Consider the following 15,915-nt stretch of genomic DNA (forward strand, 5'->3'; position numbering starts at 1 on the left):
TTTAAAGAGGCTTGGCAGCTGGTGGGGTTTAGTTTATTAAGGCACTAAAACCCTTGGTAGGAAATGGGCAGTGCTGAAAAATGATGTTTTTAGAACCCATTTCCAGGTAGACCTGCTGGTCTTGCTAAGGGGATCAGAGTGACGGCTTTTAGAATTCGTCAAACTGATACCTGGTGTTGTGGGCGCAGATGCTGCTGCTTTCTTGCTTGCGCAGGAGAAGTGCTGATCACCAGTGGACCTTGGTTTCTGGGAGGCAGGTGCTGAGGTGCTGCCAGGTTGCCATCCCACAGGGAGGAGCTGCCCTCCTCCAGCTGTAAGAGCCCCTGTATGTGCTTTTCCTTAGGGAGGAATGGGAGCTGCCCTGCTGTCAGATCCTGACAAAATCGAGAAGGTAAGTCTTGCCCTTAAGAGGTTTCTTAAGCGTGCCTGTGAGCTAGAGCTGTTGGGAGCACCTTCCCTCCCCTCCCCTGAGACTGAGAGAGTCACTCACTCTGGAAATTTTTTAAAATACTTCCTGGTGATTTTGACATGCAGCCAGATTCAGGAACTCCTGAGCCATCCTGCAACAGCCTTGGTGCTCCTGAAAAGCCCAGGGCTAGGGATGTGTCAGCCGAGAGCCAAGGGCCCTGAGGACTCATTTAGAACCACCTTATATGCCTCTCTTCCTTCTGAGAAGATCATGAGAGCACAGGTCAGGCTAACTGTGGGTTGTGGACATGCTCGGTGGCCACGTGTGTCAAGGCATAGGGTATTGGCCTCTCCCAGTGGGTCCCCTGCACACTGACAGAGTCCACCACCTGTATGAGAGCAAGCCAAGCTAGGGCCATACAAGGTAAGCTGAATTAGTCCCCTCTGGTCCCCTTCCCCTGTGATTCTGGTGGCCAGGTTTCCAAGGCGTTAGGGTCAGACTGATGTTTGCCACCCAGTGTTGTGAGCTGCCAAGGCATGTGGGAGTAACATTTTCTGTCACACCACATGCACCTTTGACTTTTCTCTGTCAGTTCACCAGCTTTCTCCTTGCTGTTCCTATTAGCTACTTTGATTTCCTTTTCCTCCTCCATCCCCACTTCTGTCTCTGGGCCTTCAGTTCAGTTCAGTTGCTCAGTTGTGTCCGACACTTTGCGACCCCATGAATCGCAGCATGCCAGGCCTCCCTGTCCATCACCAACTCCCGGAGTTCACTCAGAGTCACGTCCATCGAGTCAGTGATGCCATCCAGCCATCTCATCCTCTGTCGTCCCCTTCTTCTCCTGCCCCCAATCCCACCCAGCATCAGAGTCTTTTCCAATGAGCCCCCCTAATGCTTCCCACATGCTAACAACATGAGATAAGGCACCACTGATAAGAGGTGCCATTGCCATGTCAGCAGCTCAACCTTGTATATTCCTCCAGCCCCACTGTCTCTGGGGTCTAGGAAATCCAGCATGTTTGTGAGTTAGGGGCCTTCTCATTTTTCCTGGGTATGGATAGGCACAGAAAATGACCTCAGATGCCTCTCTGCAGGCTGGAGTGTGTGTGGACAGTTGTGCGTGTCCACCCTTAGGGGAGGGGCCTCAATAGGGGGTTTTCTTCACAACATGTACATATAGGCATTTCTGTTATCCTCTGGCCCCCTGGTTTCTCCCACCTATGCTGTTAGCTCTGTCTTCACCACTGCCCTTCTTTGGGCACGTTGCACACAAGAGGCAGCAGAATTCACAGCTCACCTCAGAAGCTCACTTCATTTCTGTCTTAACTATTTTTAAGTAGCACCTGGGCCAGCAGGCCCTGTCTTGCCTGTGATCTGTCCTAACAGCCTAGCCTCTTGGTCCAGTGTCTCCTGCAGGGCCCTGCCTTAGCCTGTCCCTGAGAGAGGCCTCCTTCATTGGTTCTTGTAACCTGGCTGTCTGCTGCCCTCTCCTGTCTAGAAACAGACTGGCAATGGCTGCCTCAATGTCCCCTCTGCTCTGCTGGACAGGGATCCAGTTTCTTGGAAGAGGGCTCTTGGGATCACCTTCCCTCTAGCTTTCCTGGCCCAAATTTTTGATGAGGGAAGAAGATAAAGATAGTAAGGTCACGGACATGCCGTGTCATCTACCCCTCTCTTGGTCTCTGACTCTTGGTCTCTGACTCTTGGTCTGGTGTTGTTACTTCCCTGACACTTTCCTGTGTGACTTTCTTGATCAGTGTTTAGAGTCCTTTGCAATTAATGTGTAAAATAAACCCTTTTAAGTAGGATGACAATGTTGTCTTTTCCTTCCCCAGTTTCTCTGCTGTATATCTGACTCCCCGAAAGGGAGGACCGGGCCCAGGACCTGTTTAAGCTCTCTTGTTCCTACACTTGGCAGACCCTGGCACAGCACTCAGGGTTCATGCCTTCAGACAGGAATGGAGCTGTGAGCCATGTGTTCTCAACCAGTGTTAGGCCTCAGAATCATTTTGAGGAGAGGACATGTTGGACACAGTCTTTTGAAAACATACATTCCTAAGCCCTGCCCCTGAGCCCTGCCTCATTCAGGAAAGAAGAGGTGGAATCTATGGAGCTGCATTTCTGAGGCTCTCCAGCTGATTCTGATCCTCTCCAGCTGATTCTGATCCTGGTCCCAGCAAAGGATCACACTGTGTCCTGCACAGGCATGGATGTAGATCCATCCATACATTCATTCCCTCACTCATTCATTTACTGAATATATGTATACTGCTATGGACCAGGTAAGGGACTGCTGGGGCTGGGGCTCTAGTGGAGAAAAAAGGTGAGCTCCTTCCTTCACTGAGCTTCCATGTAGATGGTGTGCAACAGATGCATTCACATTTACCCATACATGGACGTAAATGTGTCTGTGCCACTGGGCTCCACGGGTCTGGAGTGAAATTCATCAGTACAAGCAGCTGTGGTGATTATTCTGGAAGAGGCAGATGTTCTTGTGTTCTCCCCTACCATAGATCCTCAGCACTCTTGTGAAAGGGACGCGCAGACCTGTGACCTGCAAGATTCGCATCCTGCCATCGGTAAGGATGGTGTGTTACACCTGAAGGTCCATTTTCCCTGCAGATGTTGGTCGGGGGTGGTGGTGGTGTGAATGATTCTTGAGGGGACGGGTCAGATTTGGAGGAGTGGGGAGATCTGAGCCCACTTTGGGAGCTGGCAGCTGCTCCCTGTGTGGCTGCAGTAACCACCCTGTGTGGCCCCGTCCCTCAGCTGGAAGACACCCTAAGCCTTGTGAAGCGGATAGAGAGGACCGGCATTGCCGCCATCGCAGTTCACGGGAGGTAAGTTGTCCCCTTGCTAGTGACCGACTTGCACGGAGGTCCTCAGCCATTTTGATGCTTCTTCACCAGACCCTGGGCACCTACCAGCTTCTCTTCTATGTACCCAGCCTAGCTCTTTGCTTAGCTCTTTGACACCCCCTGAGTCTGGAGGGCAGTCCAACCCTTTCTGGGGTTGCATTTTTCTTTGTTTTATTCATTGAGCATCTACTGGGTGGTAGAGACTGCACTGAGCTTCAAAGATACAGACACACCAAAGGGAAGGAGAAATGCCCCTACCTCAGGATGTGCAAATGCTAGAGATCGAGTGATTTGCTCAAAACTGGGTCGTGCAGTCAGGAAGTGGTGGAATTAGAACTCTGCCTCTGAATCTCATTTTCTTTCTACTACATTCAGCACTAACTTTTCTCCCAAATGACCCCAGGCAGACCACTGTTCTTCCATAGGCACCGCCTCTTTTGTCTGCCCTCATTGGACTACCAGCTGTCCCAGGGACTGCTTTAAACAGTCCTTAGGTCTGTAGCGAATGTGTTCTCTGCTGAGACCTGAGGTGTTGCTGAAGGCTATCCTTGGTTTCCCAGTCGAACTTGCTCCCTGTGTCCAGGATGTACTTGTGTACCAAATCCCAGGTTGGCCAATGTCGGCTGGAGTGACCTCCCTTCTGAATGATGTTCCTTGTGAGTTCAAGGGTCTTATAGGAACAGCCCATTTCTTGCAGGTGTGTCTATTATAGCATTTTCAGAGATGGGAACCCAGAACTTCAACATATAAAAACAGAGAAAAGCAGAGCTGTGTGTTGAAGCCAGCAGGGGGAGGTTAAAGGCCACACACCTATACATACACACCCCTTCCAGAGGCAGCAGGCTCTGGGCTCAGATGCCTGGCTTCAAATCCCAGCTCTGCTGCTGGTTGGCTGTGTGTCCTTGGACAAGTTATTTAACCTCTGAGCACTACAGCCCTCATTTGGAAATTAAGATAGTTTCTGCTTTATAGGGTTGTCGCGAAGCTTTTATGAGATTGTGAATATACAGTCTTGGCATAGTGCCTGGCAGATAGTGTTCCCTGAATAAATAAAGCTATTCCTTTTTCCCAGTAGTTGGAAAGACTAGAAAGACAGAATTGGGCAAGTTTAAAGAGGGACTTTCTGGCTATCAAAGCTGTTAAGGATGGGTTAGAATTGGGCTGCTAGGGATGTGGGAAGGTGGAGGTGGATATTGGATTGATGGGACTTTCTTGGGCCCTGTGGGCCCTGACACTTTGGGTGAGGAGTATAGCAGAGGGACACCGTAAATAGGGCCTGGGCAAGGGCTGTTTGGTCGGCCATCTGGTTCACCCGTGAGCACAGCTCAGGTTGGGGTTTACCTTAGCATCCCTAAGACTCACTCACTCATACACAGGAACTTCTTACAACTGATCTTAGATTCAGGGGCCTCGGGCTGTGGCCCCGCCTCCCCGTGACCCTTGGTGGCAGCCCTGGTCTGTGGCCTGCCCGTGCCAGCTGCCTTTCCCCAGGACCAGCCGCCCAGCTTGACTTCAGCACAGGCAGCTGTGTGGGAGTGGCCCGTCTGAGCGGCAGCAGCTGTTCCCTGTCCTCCGGGAAGGGCAAGACCAGGACAGTAGGAGCAGTGTCCCTCATTCTTAGGGCAGTGTCCCGCATTCTTAGGGCAGTGTCCCTCATCTCCGGCAGAGGCGAGGAGAAGTTGGGGGTGGCCATGTGACCACCCTCATCGGCTCCCAATAGCCACGCCTCACCTGCGGGCCTCTGAGGGCTGGATTCGGTGTGTACCTGCGCTGCCCGTGTCCTGCAGCTGGGGTCAGGGAGAGCCATGCCCTGTAGCCTGGAGCCCTGTCCCTGCTGGCCACTCAGCCTTCCTGAGTGGCCAGCAGGGAGGACTGTCAGGTCTGGCTCATGTCACTGGGGCTCAGTGTGATGCAGCCTTTGGCATTCAGCCCCCAGCCCCATCTCTTTATCACCAAGGAAGCGAGAGGAGCGGCCCCAGCACCCTGTCAGCTGCGAAGCCATCAAAGCCATCGCCGAAACCCTCTCCATTCCCGTCATAGCCAAGTAAGCCTCCCTTCCTCCTTGTTTGTTCTTTTATGCCTCATTTTACTCAGAGGGACTTGAACTGACAAACAGAAAATGGAATGAGATAGCATCAAAAAATGACCCTCAGGGAAAGAAGACAAGAATGTGGCAAAAATGAACTTGGGAGCAAGGCTAAAAAGTATCCGTCATGTCCCTTGGCCTCTGGTGAGCGGCTGACGTAAGTATGTGGTAGGCAGGGGCCCAGGGCATTCTGATGGAAGGGTCGAGGTGGAAGTGTTTAGGGAGAGAGCAAGAAAGAGGCTGCCGAAAGGCCCCCGGGGAAGGTGGCGTCACCCAGGGCTAGGTGTGTGGGCTATGGAGGCAATCCATGCCAGAGCACAGAGAGCCGCGGCTCAGGGGCAGGAGGCAGGTCTCAGGCCAAAGCCCAGGTCCTGGCAGGGGTCAGGGACTGATGACCAGCCTGCTGGCTCAGCAGTGGGACAGCAGTGTCTTGGTGTTACTGGGGAGCTGGCCTGTGTCAGCCAGTTGGGAGTCCAGCTCAGCCCTGTTCCTGCCCAATGGCAGGTTGGAAACAGAGGTTCTAAAGCCCTGACGAAAGTCCTGCCTGCCGGGAGTCAGGGAGTGGGAAGCTAAGGCAGGGGTGGGGGGCGGTGGTGGCAGCCAGGCCCACTTTGCCCAGGCCAAGGTGGGTTAGTGGTGGCTTGGAGAGAGGATGGGGCTACTCAAGACCCTAGACTCTGTTGCTACCTGAGGGAGCTCCTCCACCCCTCATCCCACACACACTGCTGTCTTTGAGCTGAGGGTGCCACCTGGCTCCTAATGAAACAAAGAGCAATTTCCAAGCGGCCATAGGATGGCCTGAAGGGAAACTGCGACCACACCAGGCCTCCCTTCCTTCCTCTCATGACCGCACTGGATGTGTTCCCTTTCTAGGGTTTAATCCAGCCATTAGTGGGCAGGTAGGGCCCCAGCCTGGGGCTTTTCCTGTCATCCCTGTATCCGTGTACAGATAGCTGTCCTTCAGACATGGGCTGGCTTTAGTCACTGTTGAGGATGAGGGGCTGGGGAGGGTAATCTTCCTGAGTACCTGTGAAGTGCCAGGCACAGTTTGGGCTGCCATACTGTATCATCTCACTCACTGTTCCTGGCCCCACAGCAGGGTGTGTTGTGCTCTCCAGTCTCCGAAGCTGTCATAGTTGAAGGGCTTGGCCAAAGCCACATACTTAATAAGCGGCAGATCCAGGAGTTGCCTGTTTCTGACAATGCTGGTACGAGGCTGGGGCTACCCTTCACCAACCTCCCATCCCCGCCGGCTGTTGTTTTTCAGTGGAGGATCTCACGACCACATCCAAGGGTATTTGGATATAGAGGACTTCCGACGAGCCACGGCAGCCTCTTCAGTGATGGTGGCCCGGGCAGCCATGTGGAACCCGTCCATCTTCCTCAGGGAGGGTCCACGGCCCTTGGAAGAGGTCATGCAGAAGTACATCAGATATGTACGTCTACACACTTTTTCACAACAAACTTTTCTCTCTGTCTGCCCGCTTTCTGCAGAAAGTGATTTGGGTGAGTCTCACGGGGGAGCCTGGTGGGCTGGTGTCTATGGGGTCGCACAGAGTCGGACACGACTGAAGTGACTTAGCAGTAGCAGTGGCAAGCCCCCGGCAGCCCCTGTGGTTCCTCTCTTTTCCTTTGTCTTGTCGCGAGGCAGTGGGTTTTCCTGGCTGCAGTGTGAAGAGTGGGCTGCTGGTGGGGAGAGGGTCATGGCCCTTCAATCACCCCCTTTTAAAGCCTCCAAGGTGTGGGGGTCATTGCATGGGCCTCTGGATCCAGGATGCTGTTGGGGCCCCTAACCCATGATAACTTTCTCTAAGTCCCTGTCACCCCTCTGCCTCCTGTGTGCACAGTGACAGTGCCAGTGGGTAGGCACTTCAGCAGCCACAGCCAGGAATAGACATCATAGTGGCTGTTGCTGACAGATTCTCTCCATAAAGACGTGTCACCTGGCCATCAGTCATAATCACTTCTCAAGCTCTTCTCTTGTAATTCCCAGAAAGCAAAAAAAGTGAAAATGTAATTCCCAGTTGGGCTACTTCCTCTGACTCAGGAAGTAGCCTAACTTTAACCCTTTCCTTGGGGAATAGCTTTTTCTTCCCACCAGGATGGTGATGATAGTGCCAGGGCATTTCCTATAAAGGAGTTTTTTGTCACCTACTGTGTCTCATTGGCACAGCCCTGGCACCCTGTGGGACTCTCTGACCAGCTGTGTGTGTGTGACTGTCAGCAGAGACAGTGAGTGGTCCACAGACTCCCACCCTCCTCTTCAGTCCTGGAGCTGCCACCCACCTAGGGGTCAGGAGCTTCTCAGACTCTCAGGCGGCCATGACCGTGCCTGGACAATTGTGGCTGCCATGATATGTGGGTGTCCTCAGTGCTGAGCAAGCTGGGGGTGGGGGAGGCCCTGAGGCCCGTGCCCAGAGCCGGCAGCCTCTGTTCTCAAGCCTCTTCTGCTCACTGCTTCAGTCTTCATCCCCTTGGTCCCAGATGTCCTATTGGCCAGGTTAGTGACCACCAGGTTCTCCGATGGCCTAGGTCAGCCAGAGGTGAGGAGCTGGGCTCAGCCTAGGTGGGCTGGCTGGTGGCCTGTGGCTGGGATGGCATAGTCAATAGAGCCAAGCTCTCTCACTGGCTGAATGGTGATGGTATCCTTCCTGCCCAGCCCGCCCCTTGGCAGCACCTCACGAGGGTGTGTTGGGCCAGAGAAAGGGAGTGGCTTTCCAGCACAGGCAGGGCTGCTTCTGATCCAGTCAGGTGCCTCTGTCCCAAACAAGCTGAGTCAAGGCCTTGCCGCTGGCCGGGACTTACCCCTGGGTCTCTGCTTTGTCGTGACGCACTGAGGCAAGGCCTGAAGACACAAGCCTAGGTGGAGGGATTAGAAGAGTGTAGAGGGTGAGCAGTGGAGGGGTGGGTTCTAGGGGGCTGGGGCACCCTTCGACCCTTGCTCTCCTGCCCTCCCCAGCCAGGCCAGCTTCCACTGGGCATCCCCAGGCACTCGACTTGCCTCCTTGAGCCTGCATTTCCCCATCTGAGTAGTGATACCCATTTGTTGAGCTCGTAACACATGTGAACATGCTTGGTCCATGATGCTGGGTTTTCCCTCGTTGGGGGAAGCTGTAGACAGGGTGTTTAAGATGTGGTAGTGGCAGGTGCCTGCCAGGGTTATAAGGAGTAGAGGAATCTCACCCCTGTCCTGGGGCTTGTCCTGCCACACCTGTGCTTGGCTGTTCCCCGCTCCTCACCATGGGAGGGAGATGCTTGGCAGCAGGTCCTCAGTGGTAGCTGATGTGGGAGCAGCTCCCTGCACATCTGGACCTCGCTAAGGCTGTCCAGTAGAGTGTTCTCCTGACTGGGGGCCTTGGCTGCAACCCTCAAGCCTTGTGTTACTAACCAGAGGAGTAGATGGCCAAGGTGGAGGTGGCTCTTTTGTGGGGGCCTCAGCTCCAGGCCCCTCTCAGGCCTCCTTGGAGCCACTTTTCCCGCTGTCAGAGCAGCACGGGCCTCAGAACCTGCCTGGGCAGTAGGGGGGCTCACGGCAGTTCTTCTTGCAGGCTGTGCAGTATGACAACCACTACACCAACACCAAGTACTGCTTGTGCCAGATGCTGCGAGAACAGCTGGAATCACCCCAGGGAAGGTTACTCCATGCTGCCCAGTCTTCCCAGGAAATTTGGTGAGAGGGGCAACGGGGTGTCATCTGTCCATGCAGACATACCCCGGACCTGACCCTAAGCCCTAAACTGACTACCAGGGGACCCTGGGGGTGGATTTGCAGAATGCTGCGGGATACAGCTTTGCCTTACAGAAGGGGGTACTTGCAAAGCTTTAGAACCTACCATCCCTGGACTGATCTCAGCAGCAGAAGTTTGGAAACTAGGGCACTAGTGGGATGGAGGAAGGTGAGGGCTGGTCTTGGGAATCCCTGGGGAGGAAGGGGCTTTCCTGGTCACAGATCTGTCACATGCCAGGCCACCAGGATCCAATGGTTAGGAGACTTGGGGTCTTAGGATGGAACCCCCGGCCTGTGCCCATACCTTCACCCCATCTATGGCCACCCCTTGGTTCTCTAGGTCTGCTGGAGCTCCAATTCAGGTGGTAGACTTTGGTGACCATCACAACCTGGCCTCATGCCTGTCCTTCCTGTGCTTGTATGGGGCCTCCTGCCTGGATGCTGTCTCTCCTGCACGTTCGCAGTCTTTACCCTCCTTCCCCCAGAGAAGGCTTTCTGGATCAGGCTCGCCCTCAGGCAGCCTCCAGTCCTTAAGATGCTCCCAGAGGGAAGAGCCTTGCCAGAACCTTCCTCCTCGCCCTGGGCTTGAGGTGCTCAGTCTGTCCCTCTCCCATGTGGCTTAACCAGCTCGACCTCAGTACCTTGTCGCTCTGGGTAGTAACTCATTTTAGGTTTGGCCTAACTGTCTGTGGTCAGGGTGGGAAGTGGGGAACCAGTCAGTGGTCAGGCCTCCGTGTCTTCCTCCCACTGGCCCACATGAGAATGAGGCTGTGCATACCCCCAGCGCTTGGTCCTTTACCCACTGCTGGCTGGGGACACCTGCCTGTGTGTTCCTCCTTGGAAAAAAGGCTTCAGTGACTTTTGGAACCTTTTCCACCCAGCCCAGCCCGCTCTCCACTGCTCATGCTTAGGGGGCACCTGCTCCATTCTCCAACTGCTAGTTCAGGCTGATCACAGGGAGGTGTAGGAAGCACCTTCCAATGGCTCAACCCTGGTGGTGTTCCAGTGTGTGTAGGGGACATTTCTCAGTGGCAGGCCCTGGGTTTCTGCAGCAGTTTCCTGAGCACTGGCTGCACTAAGGGGCTTGCCCTACTCTTCTTATCCCTTCAAAGTGAGGCCTTTGGCCTTGGCGCCTTCTATGAGGAGACGACACGAGATCTGGATGCTCGGCGGGCCAAACTTCTGGCCAGGAGCCCAGAGGAAGCAGAGGAACCAGCTGAAGACACTTCTGGTATCATTAAGATGGCCATCAAGTTTGACCGGTAGGTCTCCAGTTTGGCTTCAGCTTGGGCCAGGGCCAGTCCTCAGGTCTGACTGGGCCAGCAAGCTGGCTGGTTAATGCCAAGCCATGGGACCACAGGCCTCCTTTATTCTGGACGCTTGTTCTCAGTTTTCAGCAACCCAAAGAAGGCACTTTGGAGAAGACAGACCCTGAAAGCCCAGGCAGTACTGTCAGGGTGTGCATGCTGTCCCAAGGGTGACTAAACTATACCTTTTTCCAGACTCATCCCCTCCCACAACTCAATCTGGGGAGACTTGTCCCCTTCTTTTACTGAAAATATGTGTTTTCTCCCTGAAAAAGTAGTGAAAGTATTAGTCACTCAGTAATGTCTGACTCTTTGTGACCCCATGGACTGTAGCCCACCAAGCTCCTCTGTCCATGGAATTCTCCAGACAAGAATACTAGAGTGGGTTGCCATTTCCTCTACAGGGGATCTTCCTGACCCAGGGATTGAACCCAGGTCTCCCGCATTGCAAGCAGATTCTTTACCATTTGAGTCACCAGGGAAGCCCCGGTTTTTACCTTGGTCCTCAGGAATTAGCTGCCCATAAGAAGCTCCAAAAGAGCCTCAGGCCCTGAGCCTTTATCTAGCTGAACAGTCTACCCTTCACTGCCCCTTGTTAGGCCTGTGGTGCTGTCTGTAGGCAGAAGTAACCTCAGGCCAATTATTGCCTCAGCCGGTGACTCAGCTTCAAATGGGGCCCTGGCCCTTATCCTCTGTGACCTAGGATCTGAGCCTTTCTCTGGTCCCCAGACCCAGACAAGGAGTCAGTCTTGTCTGGCAGGGACTTGGGAGGTGGGATGTGGGCTCAACTGTTGGGCAGTCATACCTCGGGAGAGCTCCTGGTGGGAAGTTGGAATATGGTGCTTCCGTCCCTGTCACCACTTGGCTCTGGAGCCAGAGTCCACTGTGCCCACTGACACTCAGGGGACATAATCAGGGTGGAGCTAGAGCCTGAGACCATTGTATGACAACCTTGCTCCCCACTCCTACCCACTCCCTCCTGAGGTTGTCTTGAGAGGCAAATGGTACCTCCCTTCTTGGCTGTTTAAGCTGTTTTCCAGGCTGGCGCACACTTCCCACTGTGATTCCCCAAGCAGCTGAAGCTCGTCTTCCCTTCAGGTAGAACGCAGGCCCCAAGCTGCAGGTGGGACAGAAGCGGGAGATGCAGGGACTCGGAGCAGGAGTCCTGAGGTAGCAGTCTGTGGTCTCAGTTCATGCAGCTCCTCCAGGCACTGAGTCAGGCCCCTGCTGAGGAATGCAGTGCTGATGGTCGGTGGGCCCTGACCCCTTCCCTGCCTCTCTCCAGGCGAGCATATTCACCCCAGATCACCCCCAAGATGTGCCTGCTGGAGTGGTGCCGGAGGGAGAAGCTGGCACAGCCGGTGTATGAAACGGTGAGTTCCTGGCTGTGTCCTGCCCTCGTCCAGTCCATGCACTCCCGCTGCCGCTGTGGCCCCCAGCCCACCCATAGCTCTGCCTGGGCTCCAGGCCACTTGGCTGGAGCCTGATGTTGCCTTCTGTGGGCTGAATGCCACTAGTTCCTTCCCGGTGACAGTGGCCCTACTGTCTAGTTCTGGCCACTTTCATAAAACGAACTAGAGACTTAAGTAAGTAGTGCTCAGGCTGGTCCCTTCTGGTGGCATTGCCTGGGCAGGGGTCTCATCTCTGGAAAGGGCTGACTGGCTTAGGAAGGATGATCCAACCTGAAAGTTAGACTGATGGGTTTTTGGACCAGGCCTCAGCCAATGGGGCACAGAATTGGGCCCCCCACATCTGGGCCCCTCAGTGGAAACTGAGATAGTCTTGCTTCACTTCCTTTGGTCCCCATGGCCGTGCCTGTTTAGATTGCTCTGTCTCTTCTAAACTGGCCTGTGGACATCCAAGCTTGTATCTTCTGAGCCTGGTGTCTCCATTTGCCAGAGTGACTTTTCCAAAACAAATCTGACTCTGTCTCCCTTGCTCACATCCTCATCAGCTCCCCAGCACCTTTGGGATCCAGCCCTCCCACCTCAGCACAAAGCACGCGTGCCCCACGTGTCTTTCCACTTCAGGTCACGCCCACTCAGCTGCCCACCCACCACTCCACCTGGTCGCTCTGCCTGGTGTACTTTCTGTGCCCCTGTTCTTGTCCCCTCTCACCCCTTTGCCATCTGGTGAACTCCCCCTCACCGAGGGGACCTGGCCTATCCAGATGTCAGCGGGAGAAAGCTCCACAGTCATGCGCAGTTGAGGGCTGTGATGGCCTTTCGCTTAGGTCCATGACGGAACCCCTGACACACTGGGATGTCGTTGACTGTGTATCTGCCTCTCTTCCCTGGAAGGTGCATACAGGCCCTTCCGGGGAGGAGCATGTGATGGAGGTAGCCTTCGTGTGACCTAGGTGAAAGTAATTCCTTTTCTCTACCTTTGTTGTGATCCTGGCAGGTGGGCCTCCAGGGCTTGGCCCTCTGGCTCTCATGCAGCTGTCTCTGTTTCCTTTGCTCTCTCTGTACCAGGTCCAGCGGCCCCTGGATCGCCTCTTCTCTTCTGTTGTCACTGTTGCTGAACGAAAGTACCAGTCTACCTTGTGGTGAGTTTTCTCATCAGTGGGCATGAGGCTTGGCAGCAGGGCCTGATCCTTGCATTGGCCTGGGAGGGTTAGGGGGGCCGGTGTACCTAGACAGTGGTATCCCTGGGTGATGACCCCTTCCCCAGTTTTGTCAGAATTTCTGCCAAGGGTGTATAGAGTCAAGCCTCTCAGCCTCTCAGCCTGTAACCAGTCTGCCTATCTCCCTGCCTTATTGTCCCTTACCTCGTCTACCCAGGGACAAGTCCAAGAAACTGGCGGAGCAGGCTGCAGCCATCGTTTGTCTGCGGAGCCAGGGCCTCCCAGAGGGTCGGCTGGGTGAGGAGAGCCCCTCCTTGCACAAGCGCAAGCGGGAGGCCCTTGACCAGGACCCTGGGGACCCCACAACTCAGGAGCCAGCCGTGCCTGGGGAGCTGTGCAAGAAGCCTTTCGTAGCCTTGGCAGGTGGTCAAGAGAGCCCCCTGGAAGGCTGGTGACCACTGTCCCTCCCTGGCCAGCCCCTCCCTGGGCCTGGCCCTAGGATGGCTGTGGATGCAGAGCATCAGCCAGATGCCACTGGACAATTTTCTGCCCCTGGTGGACAGGAATTAAGAGGTTCTGGCTTGGGTCAGCAGCCTGGAGCATAGGCCGAGCAGTGCCCAGAGTGTCCATCTCCCTCAGTGGGTCTGAGCAGCAGAGCCAAGTTCCCAGCGACCTCAGTATTTTCTTTGAAAACAGGAGCTCTCAGGCGGCATCTCTGCAACCTGACATTGGTACAGTGCAATAAAGACACCCACCACCCTTACCCCTGGCTGACTGCTTCAGCCTGGCTCTTTACGCACAGATGGATGTCTTGCCATTAGTCTGCTTCCAGCCTCTGGGTAGAGCTGGGGATTCCTGAAGCATTTCTCCTACCCATCCTAGATGGAGGTGGGGAATGGCATATCACCTTTAATGCTCACTGGACTCCTGGACTCAAGTTGAGCGAGGCCCATTCTGCAGATGCTAAACCTGAGGCACTGGCCATCAGTTGGCTTTCCTGATGAGAGATGATATGGAATCTAGGGGAACTGTTAGGGTATCTGGTACCCTGGTAAGGGACCAGGTCAGGCAAGTGGCGGGGTAGGGGGATGCTCAGTGTGACCCACCCCAGCTAGCTGGAGTTCAGACCTATGAGGCACCCGCTCTGGGCAGAGGACACCAGAGGCTGCTGATGACAGCAATTTGGGGCCCTTGTGATTGCCCGCCCACGCCACTGCTCCCCCGCCTTCCGCCCCCACCATCCCATCCCATTGGGTCGGAAGGAAGTGGCAGATTCTCTTTAATTTCCTCCTGGCAGTGAGAAGCAAACAAACGGCTACCACGTCTTGTGGGGCCTCCCCCACTTAACTGGGAGGGGCCTTCTGACCAAAGGTCTCTGCCCAGCACCGCCCCCGCTTCCTCCGCGGTAAACACACGCGGCTTCTCCTCCTTTCAGAGGTCTGCTTGGCGGGGGGATTCCCCTCTGGGTCAAGGCCTTGTTCCTCTCATTTCCAGTCTGTTCTCCTGGCCCTGAGGACCCGAGTCAAGGGTTGGGCGGGTGAGGCCCCTGCCTCAATCCTGGAGCGGCCCCTCCCTGCACCCACACTTGCTCTTCCGTTTGCAGATAAGGATACCACGAAACCAGGGCCTCCAGGAGCCCATCACTCTTTGACCTTGGGCGAGTCACTTCTAGTCCTTGCTGGGCCCAGGAGCCCTTCTCCCAGTGGGATCGGCTGTTCTACTGCCTGAGGCCAGAGGATAAATAGTCTCACCTGGCACTGTGCAGCTAATAGGGTCACTCTATGGTGAGGCTGCCCTAACTTCCCAGGCCAGAGCCTCAAGAGAAGGGGCCCCACCCAGAAGACAGACTGAGGCTTGGTTCAGTCTCAGCCATCCAACTTTAGCATAATTTATTTCTCATTTTTCCTACAAAAAACTATTTTCAGTCAAAATGCCCCGTTTGCTTTTCCTCATACCCAGCTGGAACAGCACAGACAGGTCCCAGTGGATCGACCCTCCAGGCATCCTGAGCTTGTCAGAGCTTGTGGGAGGACCCTGGTGGTCCAGGTACCAAGTCCGGAGATCCACTTCTCTGGTGGGGCTGGGCTCTGTCCTCAGACCTCTTCTTCCATCAGTGTGGTTTTCTTGAGGGGGCGTGGTCCCTGCTTTAGAGTGGTCAGGTCTATTTCTGGGCTATGGGCAAGGAAAGGCAGGGGTAGAGGTCAGCTGCTGAGACAGAGGTTAGAGTGTGGGGACTTTCAGGGGCCAGGAAAAGTATCGGGGAGAGGGTGAGTCACAGGTGAGCAAGTATGGGGGCTAGTGTGTGTTCGTTGACTGAGGATGTCCAGCAGAATTCTGGTTGAATATGTTGCCCCTCAAATGGTCTCACTTTACCACTCCTCAGTGATGCCTGCCCTGGTCTCAGAGAGACGTAAGACCTGGGACCAACTGGGAGGGCCCAATCAGATCTGAAAGCTGCACCCACTGTGCTCACTATGCTCACCTTAAACTCAGGCTACTTAGATATCCAAACCACTCTCTGATCCATTCCAGCCACCTTGATTGAGGACTTACTCTTAACGCATCATATTTTGGGGACGCTTTTTTTTTTAAGATTTTTTTTTGATTGTGGATCATTTTAAAAGTCTCTATTGAATTTGTTACAGCATTGTTTCTGGGTTTTCTTTTTTTTTTTTAGTATATATATTCTGTTTTTTTGACGTGAGGCATGTGGGATCTTAGCTCCCTGATCAAGGATCTAACTCGAACCCCTGGCACTGGAAGGTGAAAACTCAACCATTGGACCACCAGGGAAGTCCCACACATGGTTTTAATATGAGCACGGGAGCAAGAGGGGGGCAGGTCTTATGAAGGCTATGACAGACTGGACTAGATGCAGTGATGGGTGGGGAATCTCTTGCCCCTGCCGTTCTGCACACTTGGTCCTGCCAGGTGTCATTCCTGCTCAGAAACTCCTCCAGCG

At 54.5% G+C, this 15,915-nt stretch overlaps 1 protein-coding gene across 3 annotated transcripts in view; it reads left to right on the forward strand.

Annotated features, from left to right (window-relative positions):
• DUS2 (dihydrouridine synthase 2) overlaps positions 1–15,600 on the forward strand; it is a 34,004-nt gene extending 18,404 nt beyond the window's left edge. For all 3 annotated transcript variants that reach the window (XM_042231828.2, XM_012190003.5, XM_004015083.6), the window contains 10 exons: positions 344–391; positions 2,923–2,988; positions 3,179–3,249; positions 5,225–5,311; positions 6,621–6,789; positions 8,902–9,023; positions 10,193–10,342; positions 11,673–11,760; positions 12,862–12,935; positions 13,171–15,600. In XM_042231828.2, the coding sequence (XP_042087762.1) occupies positions 344–391; positions 2,923–2,988; positions 3,179–3,249; positions 5,225–5,311; positions 6,621–6,789; positions 8,902–9,023; positions 10,193–10,342; positions 11,673–11,760; positions 12,862–12,935; positions 13,171–13,408 (1,113 nt within the window). In that variant the 3' untranslated portion in view covers positions 13,409–15,600. The remainder of the gene's footprint in view (positions 1–343; positions 392–2,922; positions 2,989–3,178; positions 3,250–5,224; positions 5,312–6,620; positions 6,790–8,901; positions 9,024–10,192; positions 10,343–11,672; positions 11,761–12,861; positions 12,936–13,170) is intronic.
• Positions 15,601–15,915: the final 315 nt, after the last annotated feature.

The sequence above is a fragment of the Ovis aries genome, chromosome 14, assembly GCF_016772045.2.
Source record: "Ovis aries strain OAR_USU_Benz2616 breed Rambouillet chromosome 14, ARS-UI_Ramb_v3.0, whole genome shotgun sequence".
NCBI classification, from domain to species: domain Eukaryota; kingdom Metazoa; phylum Chordata; class Mammalia; order Artiodactyla; family Bovidae; genus Ovis; species Ovis aries.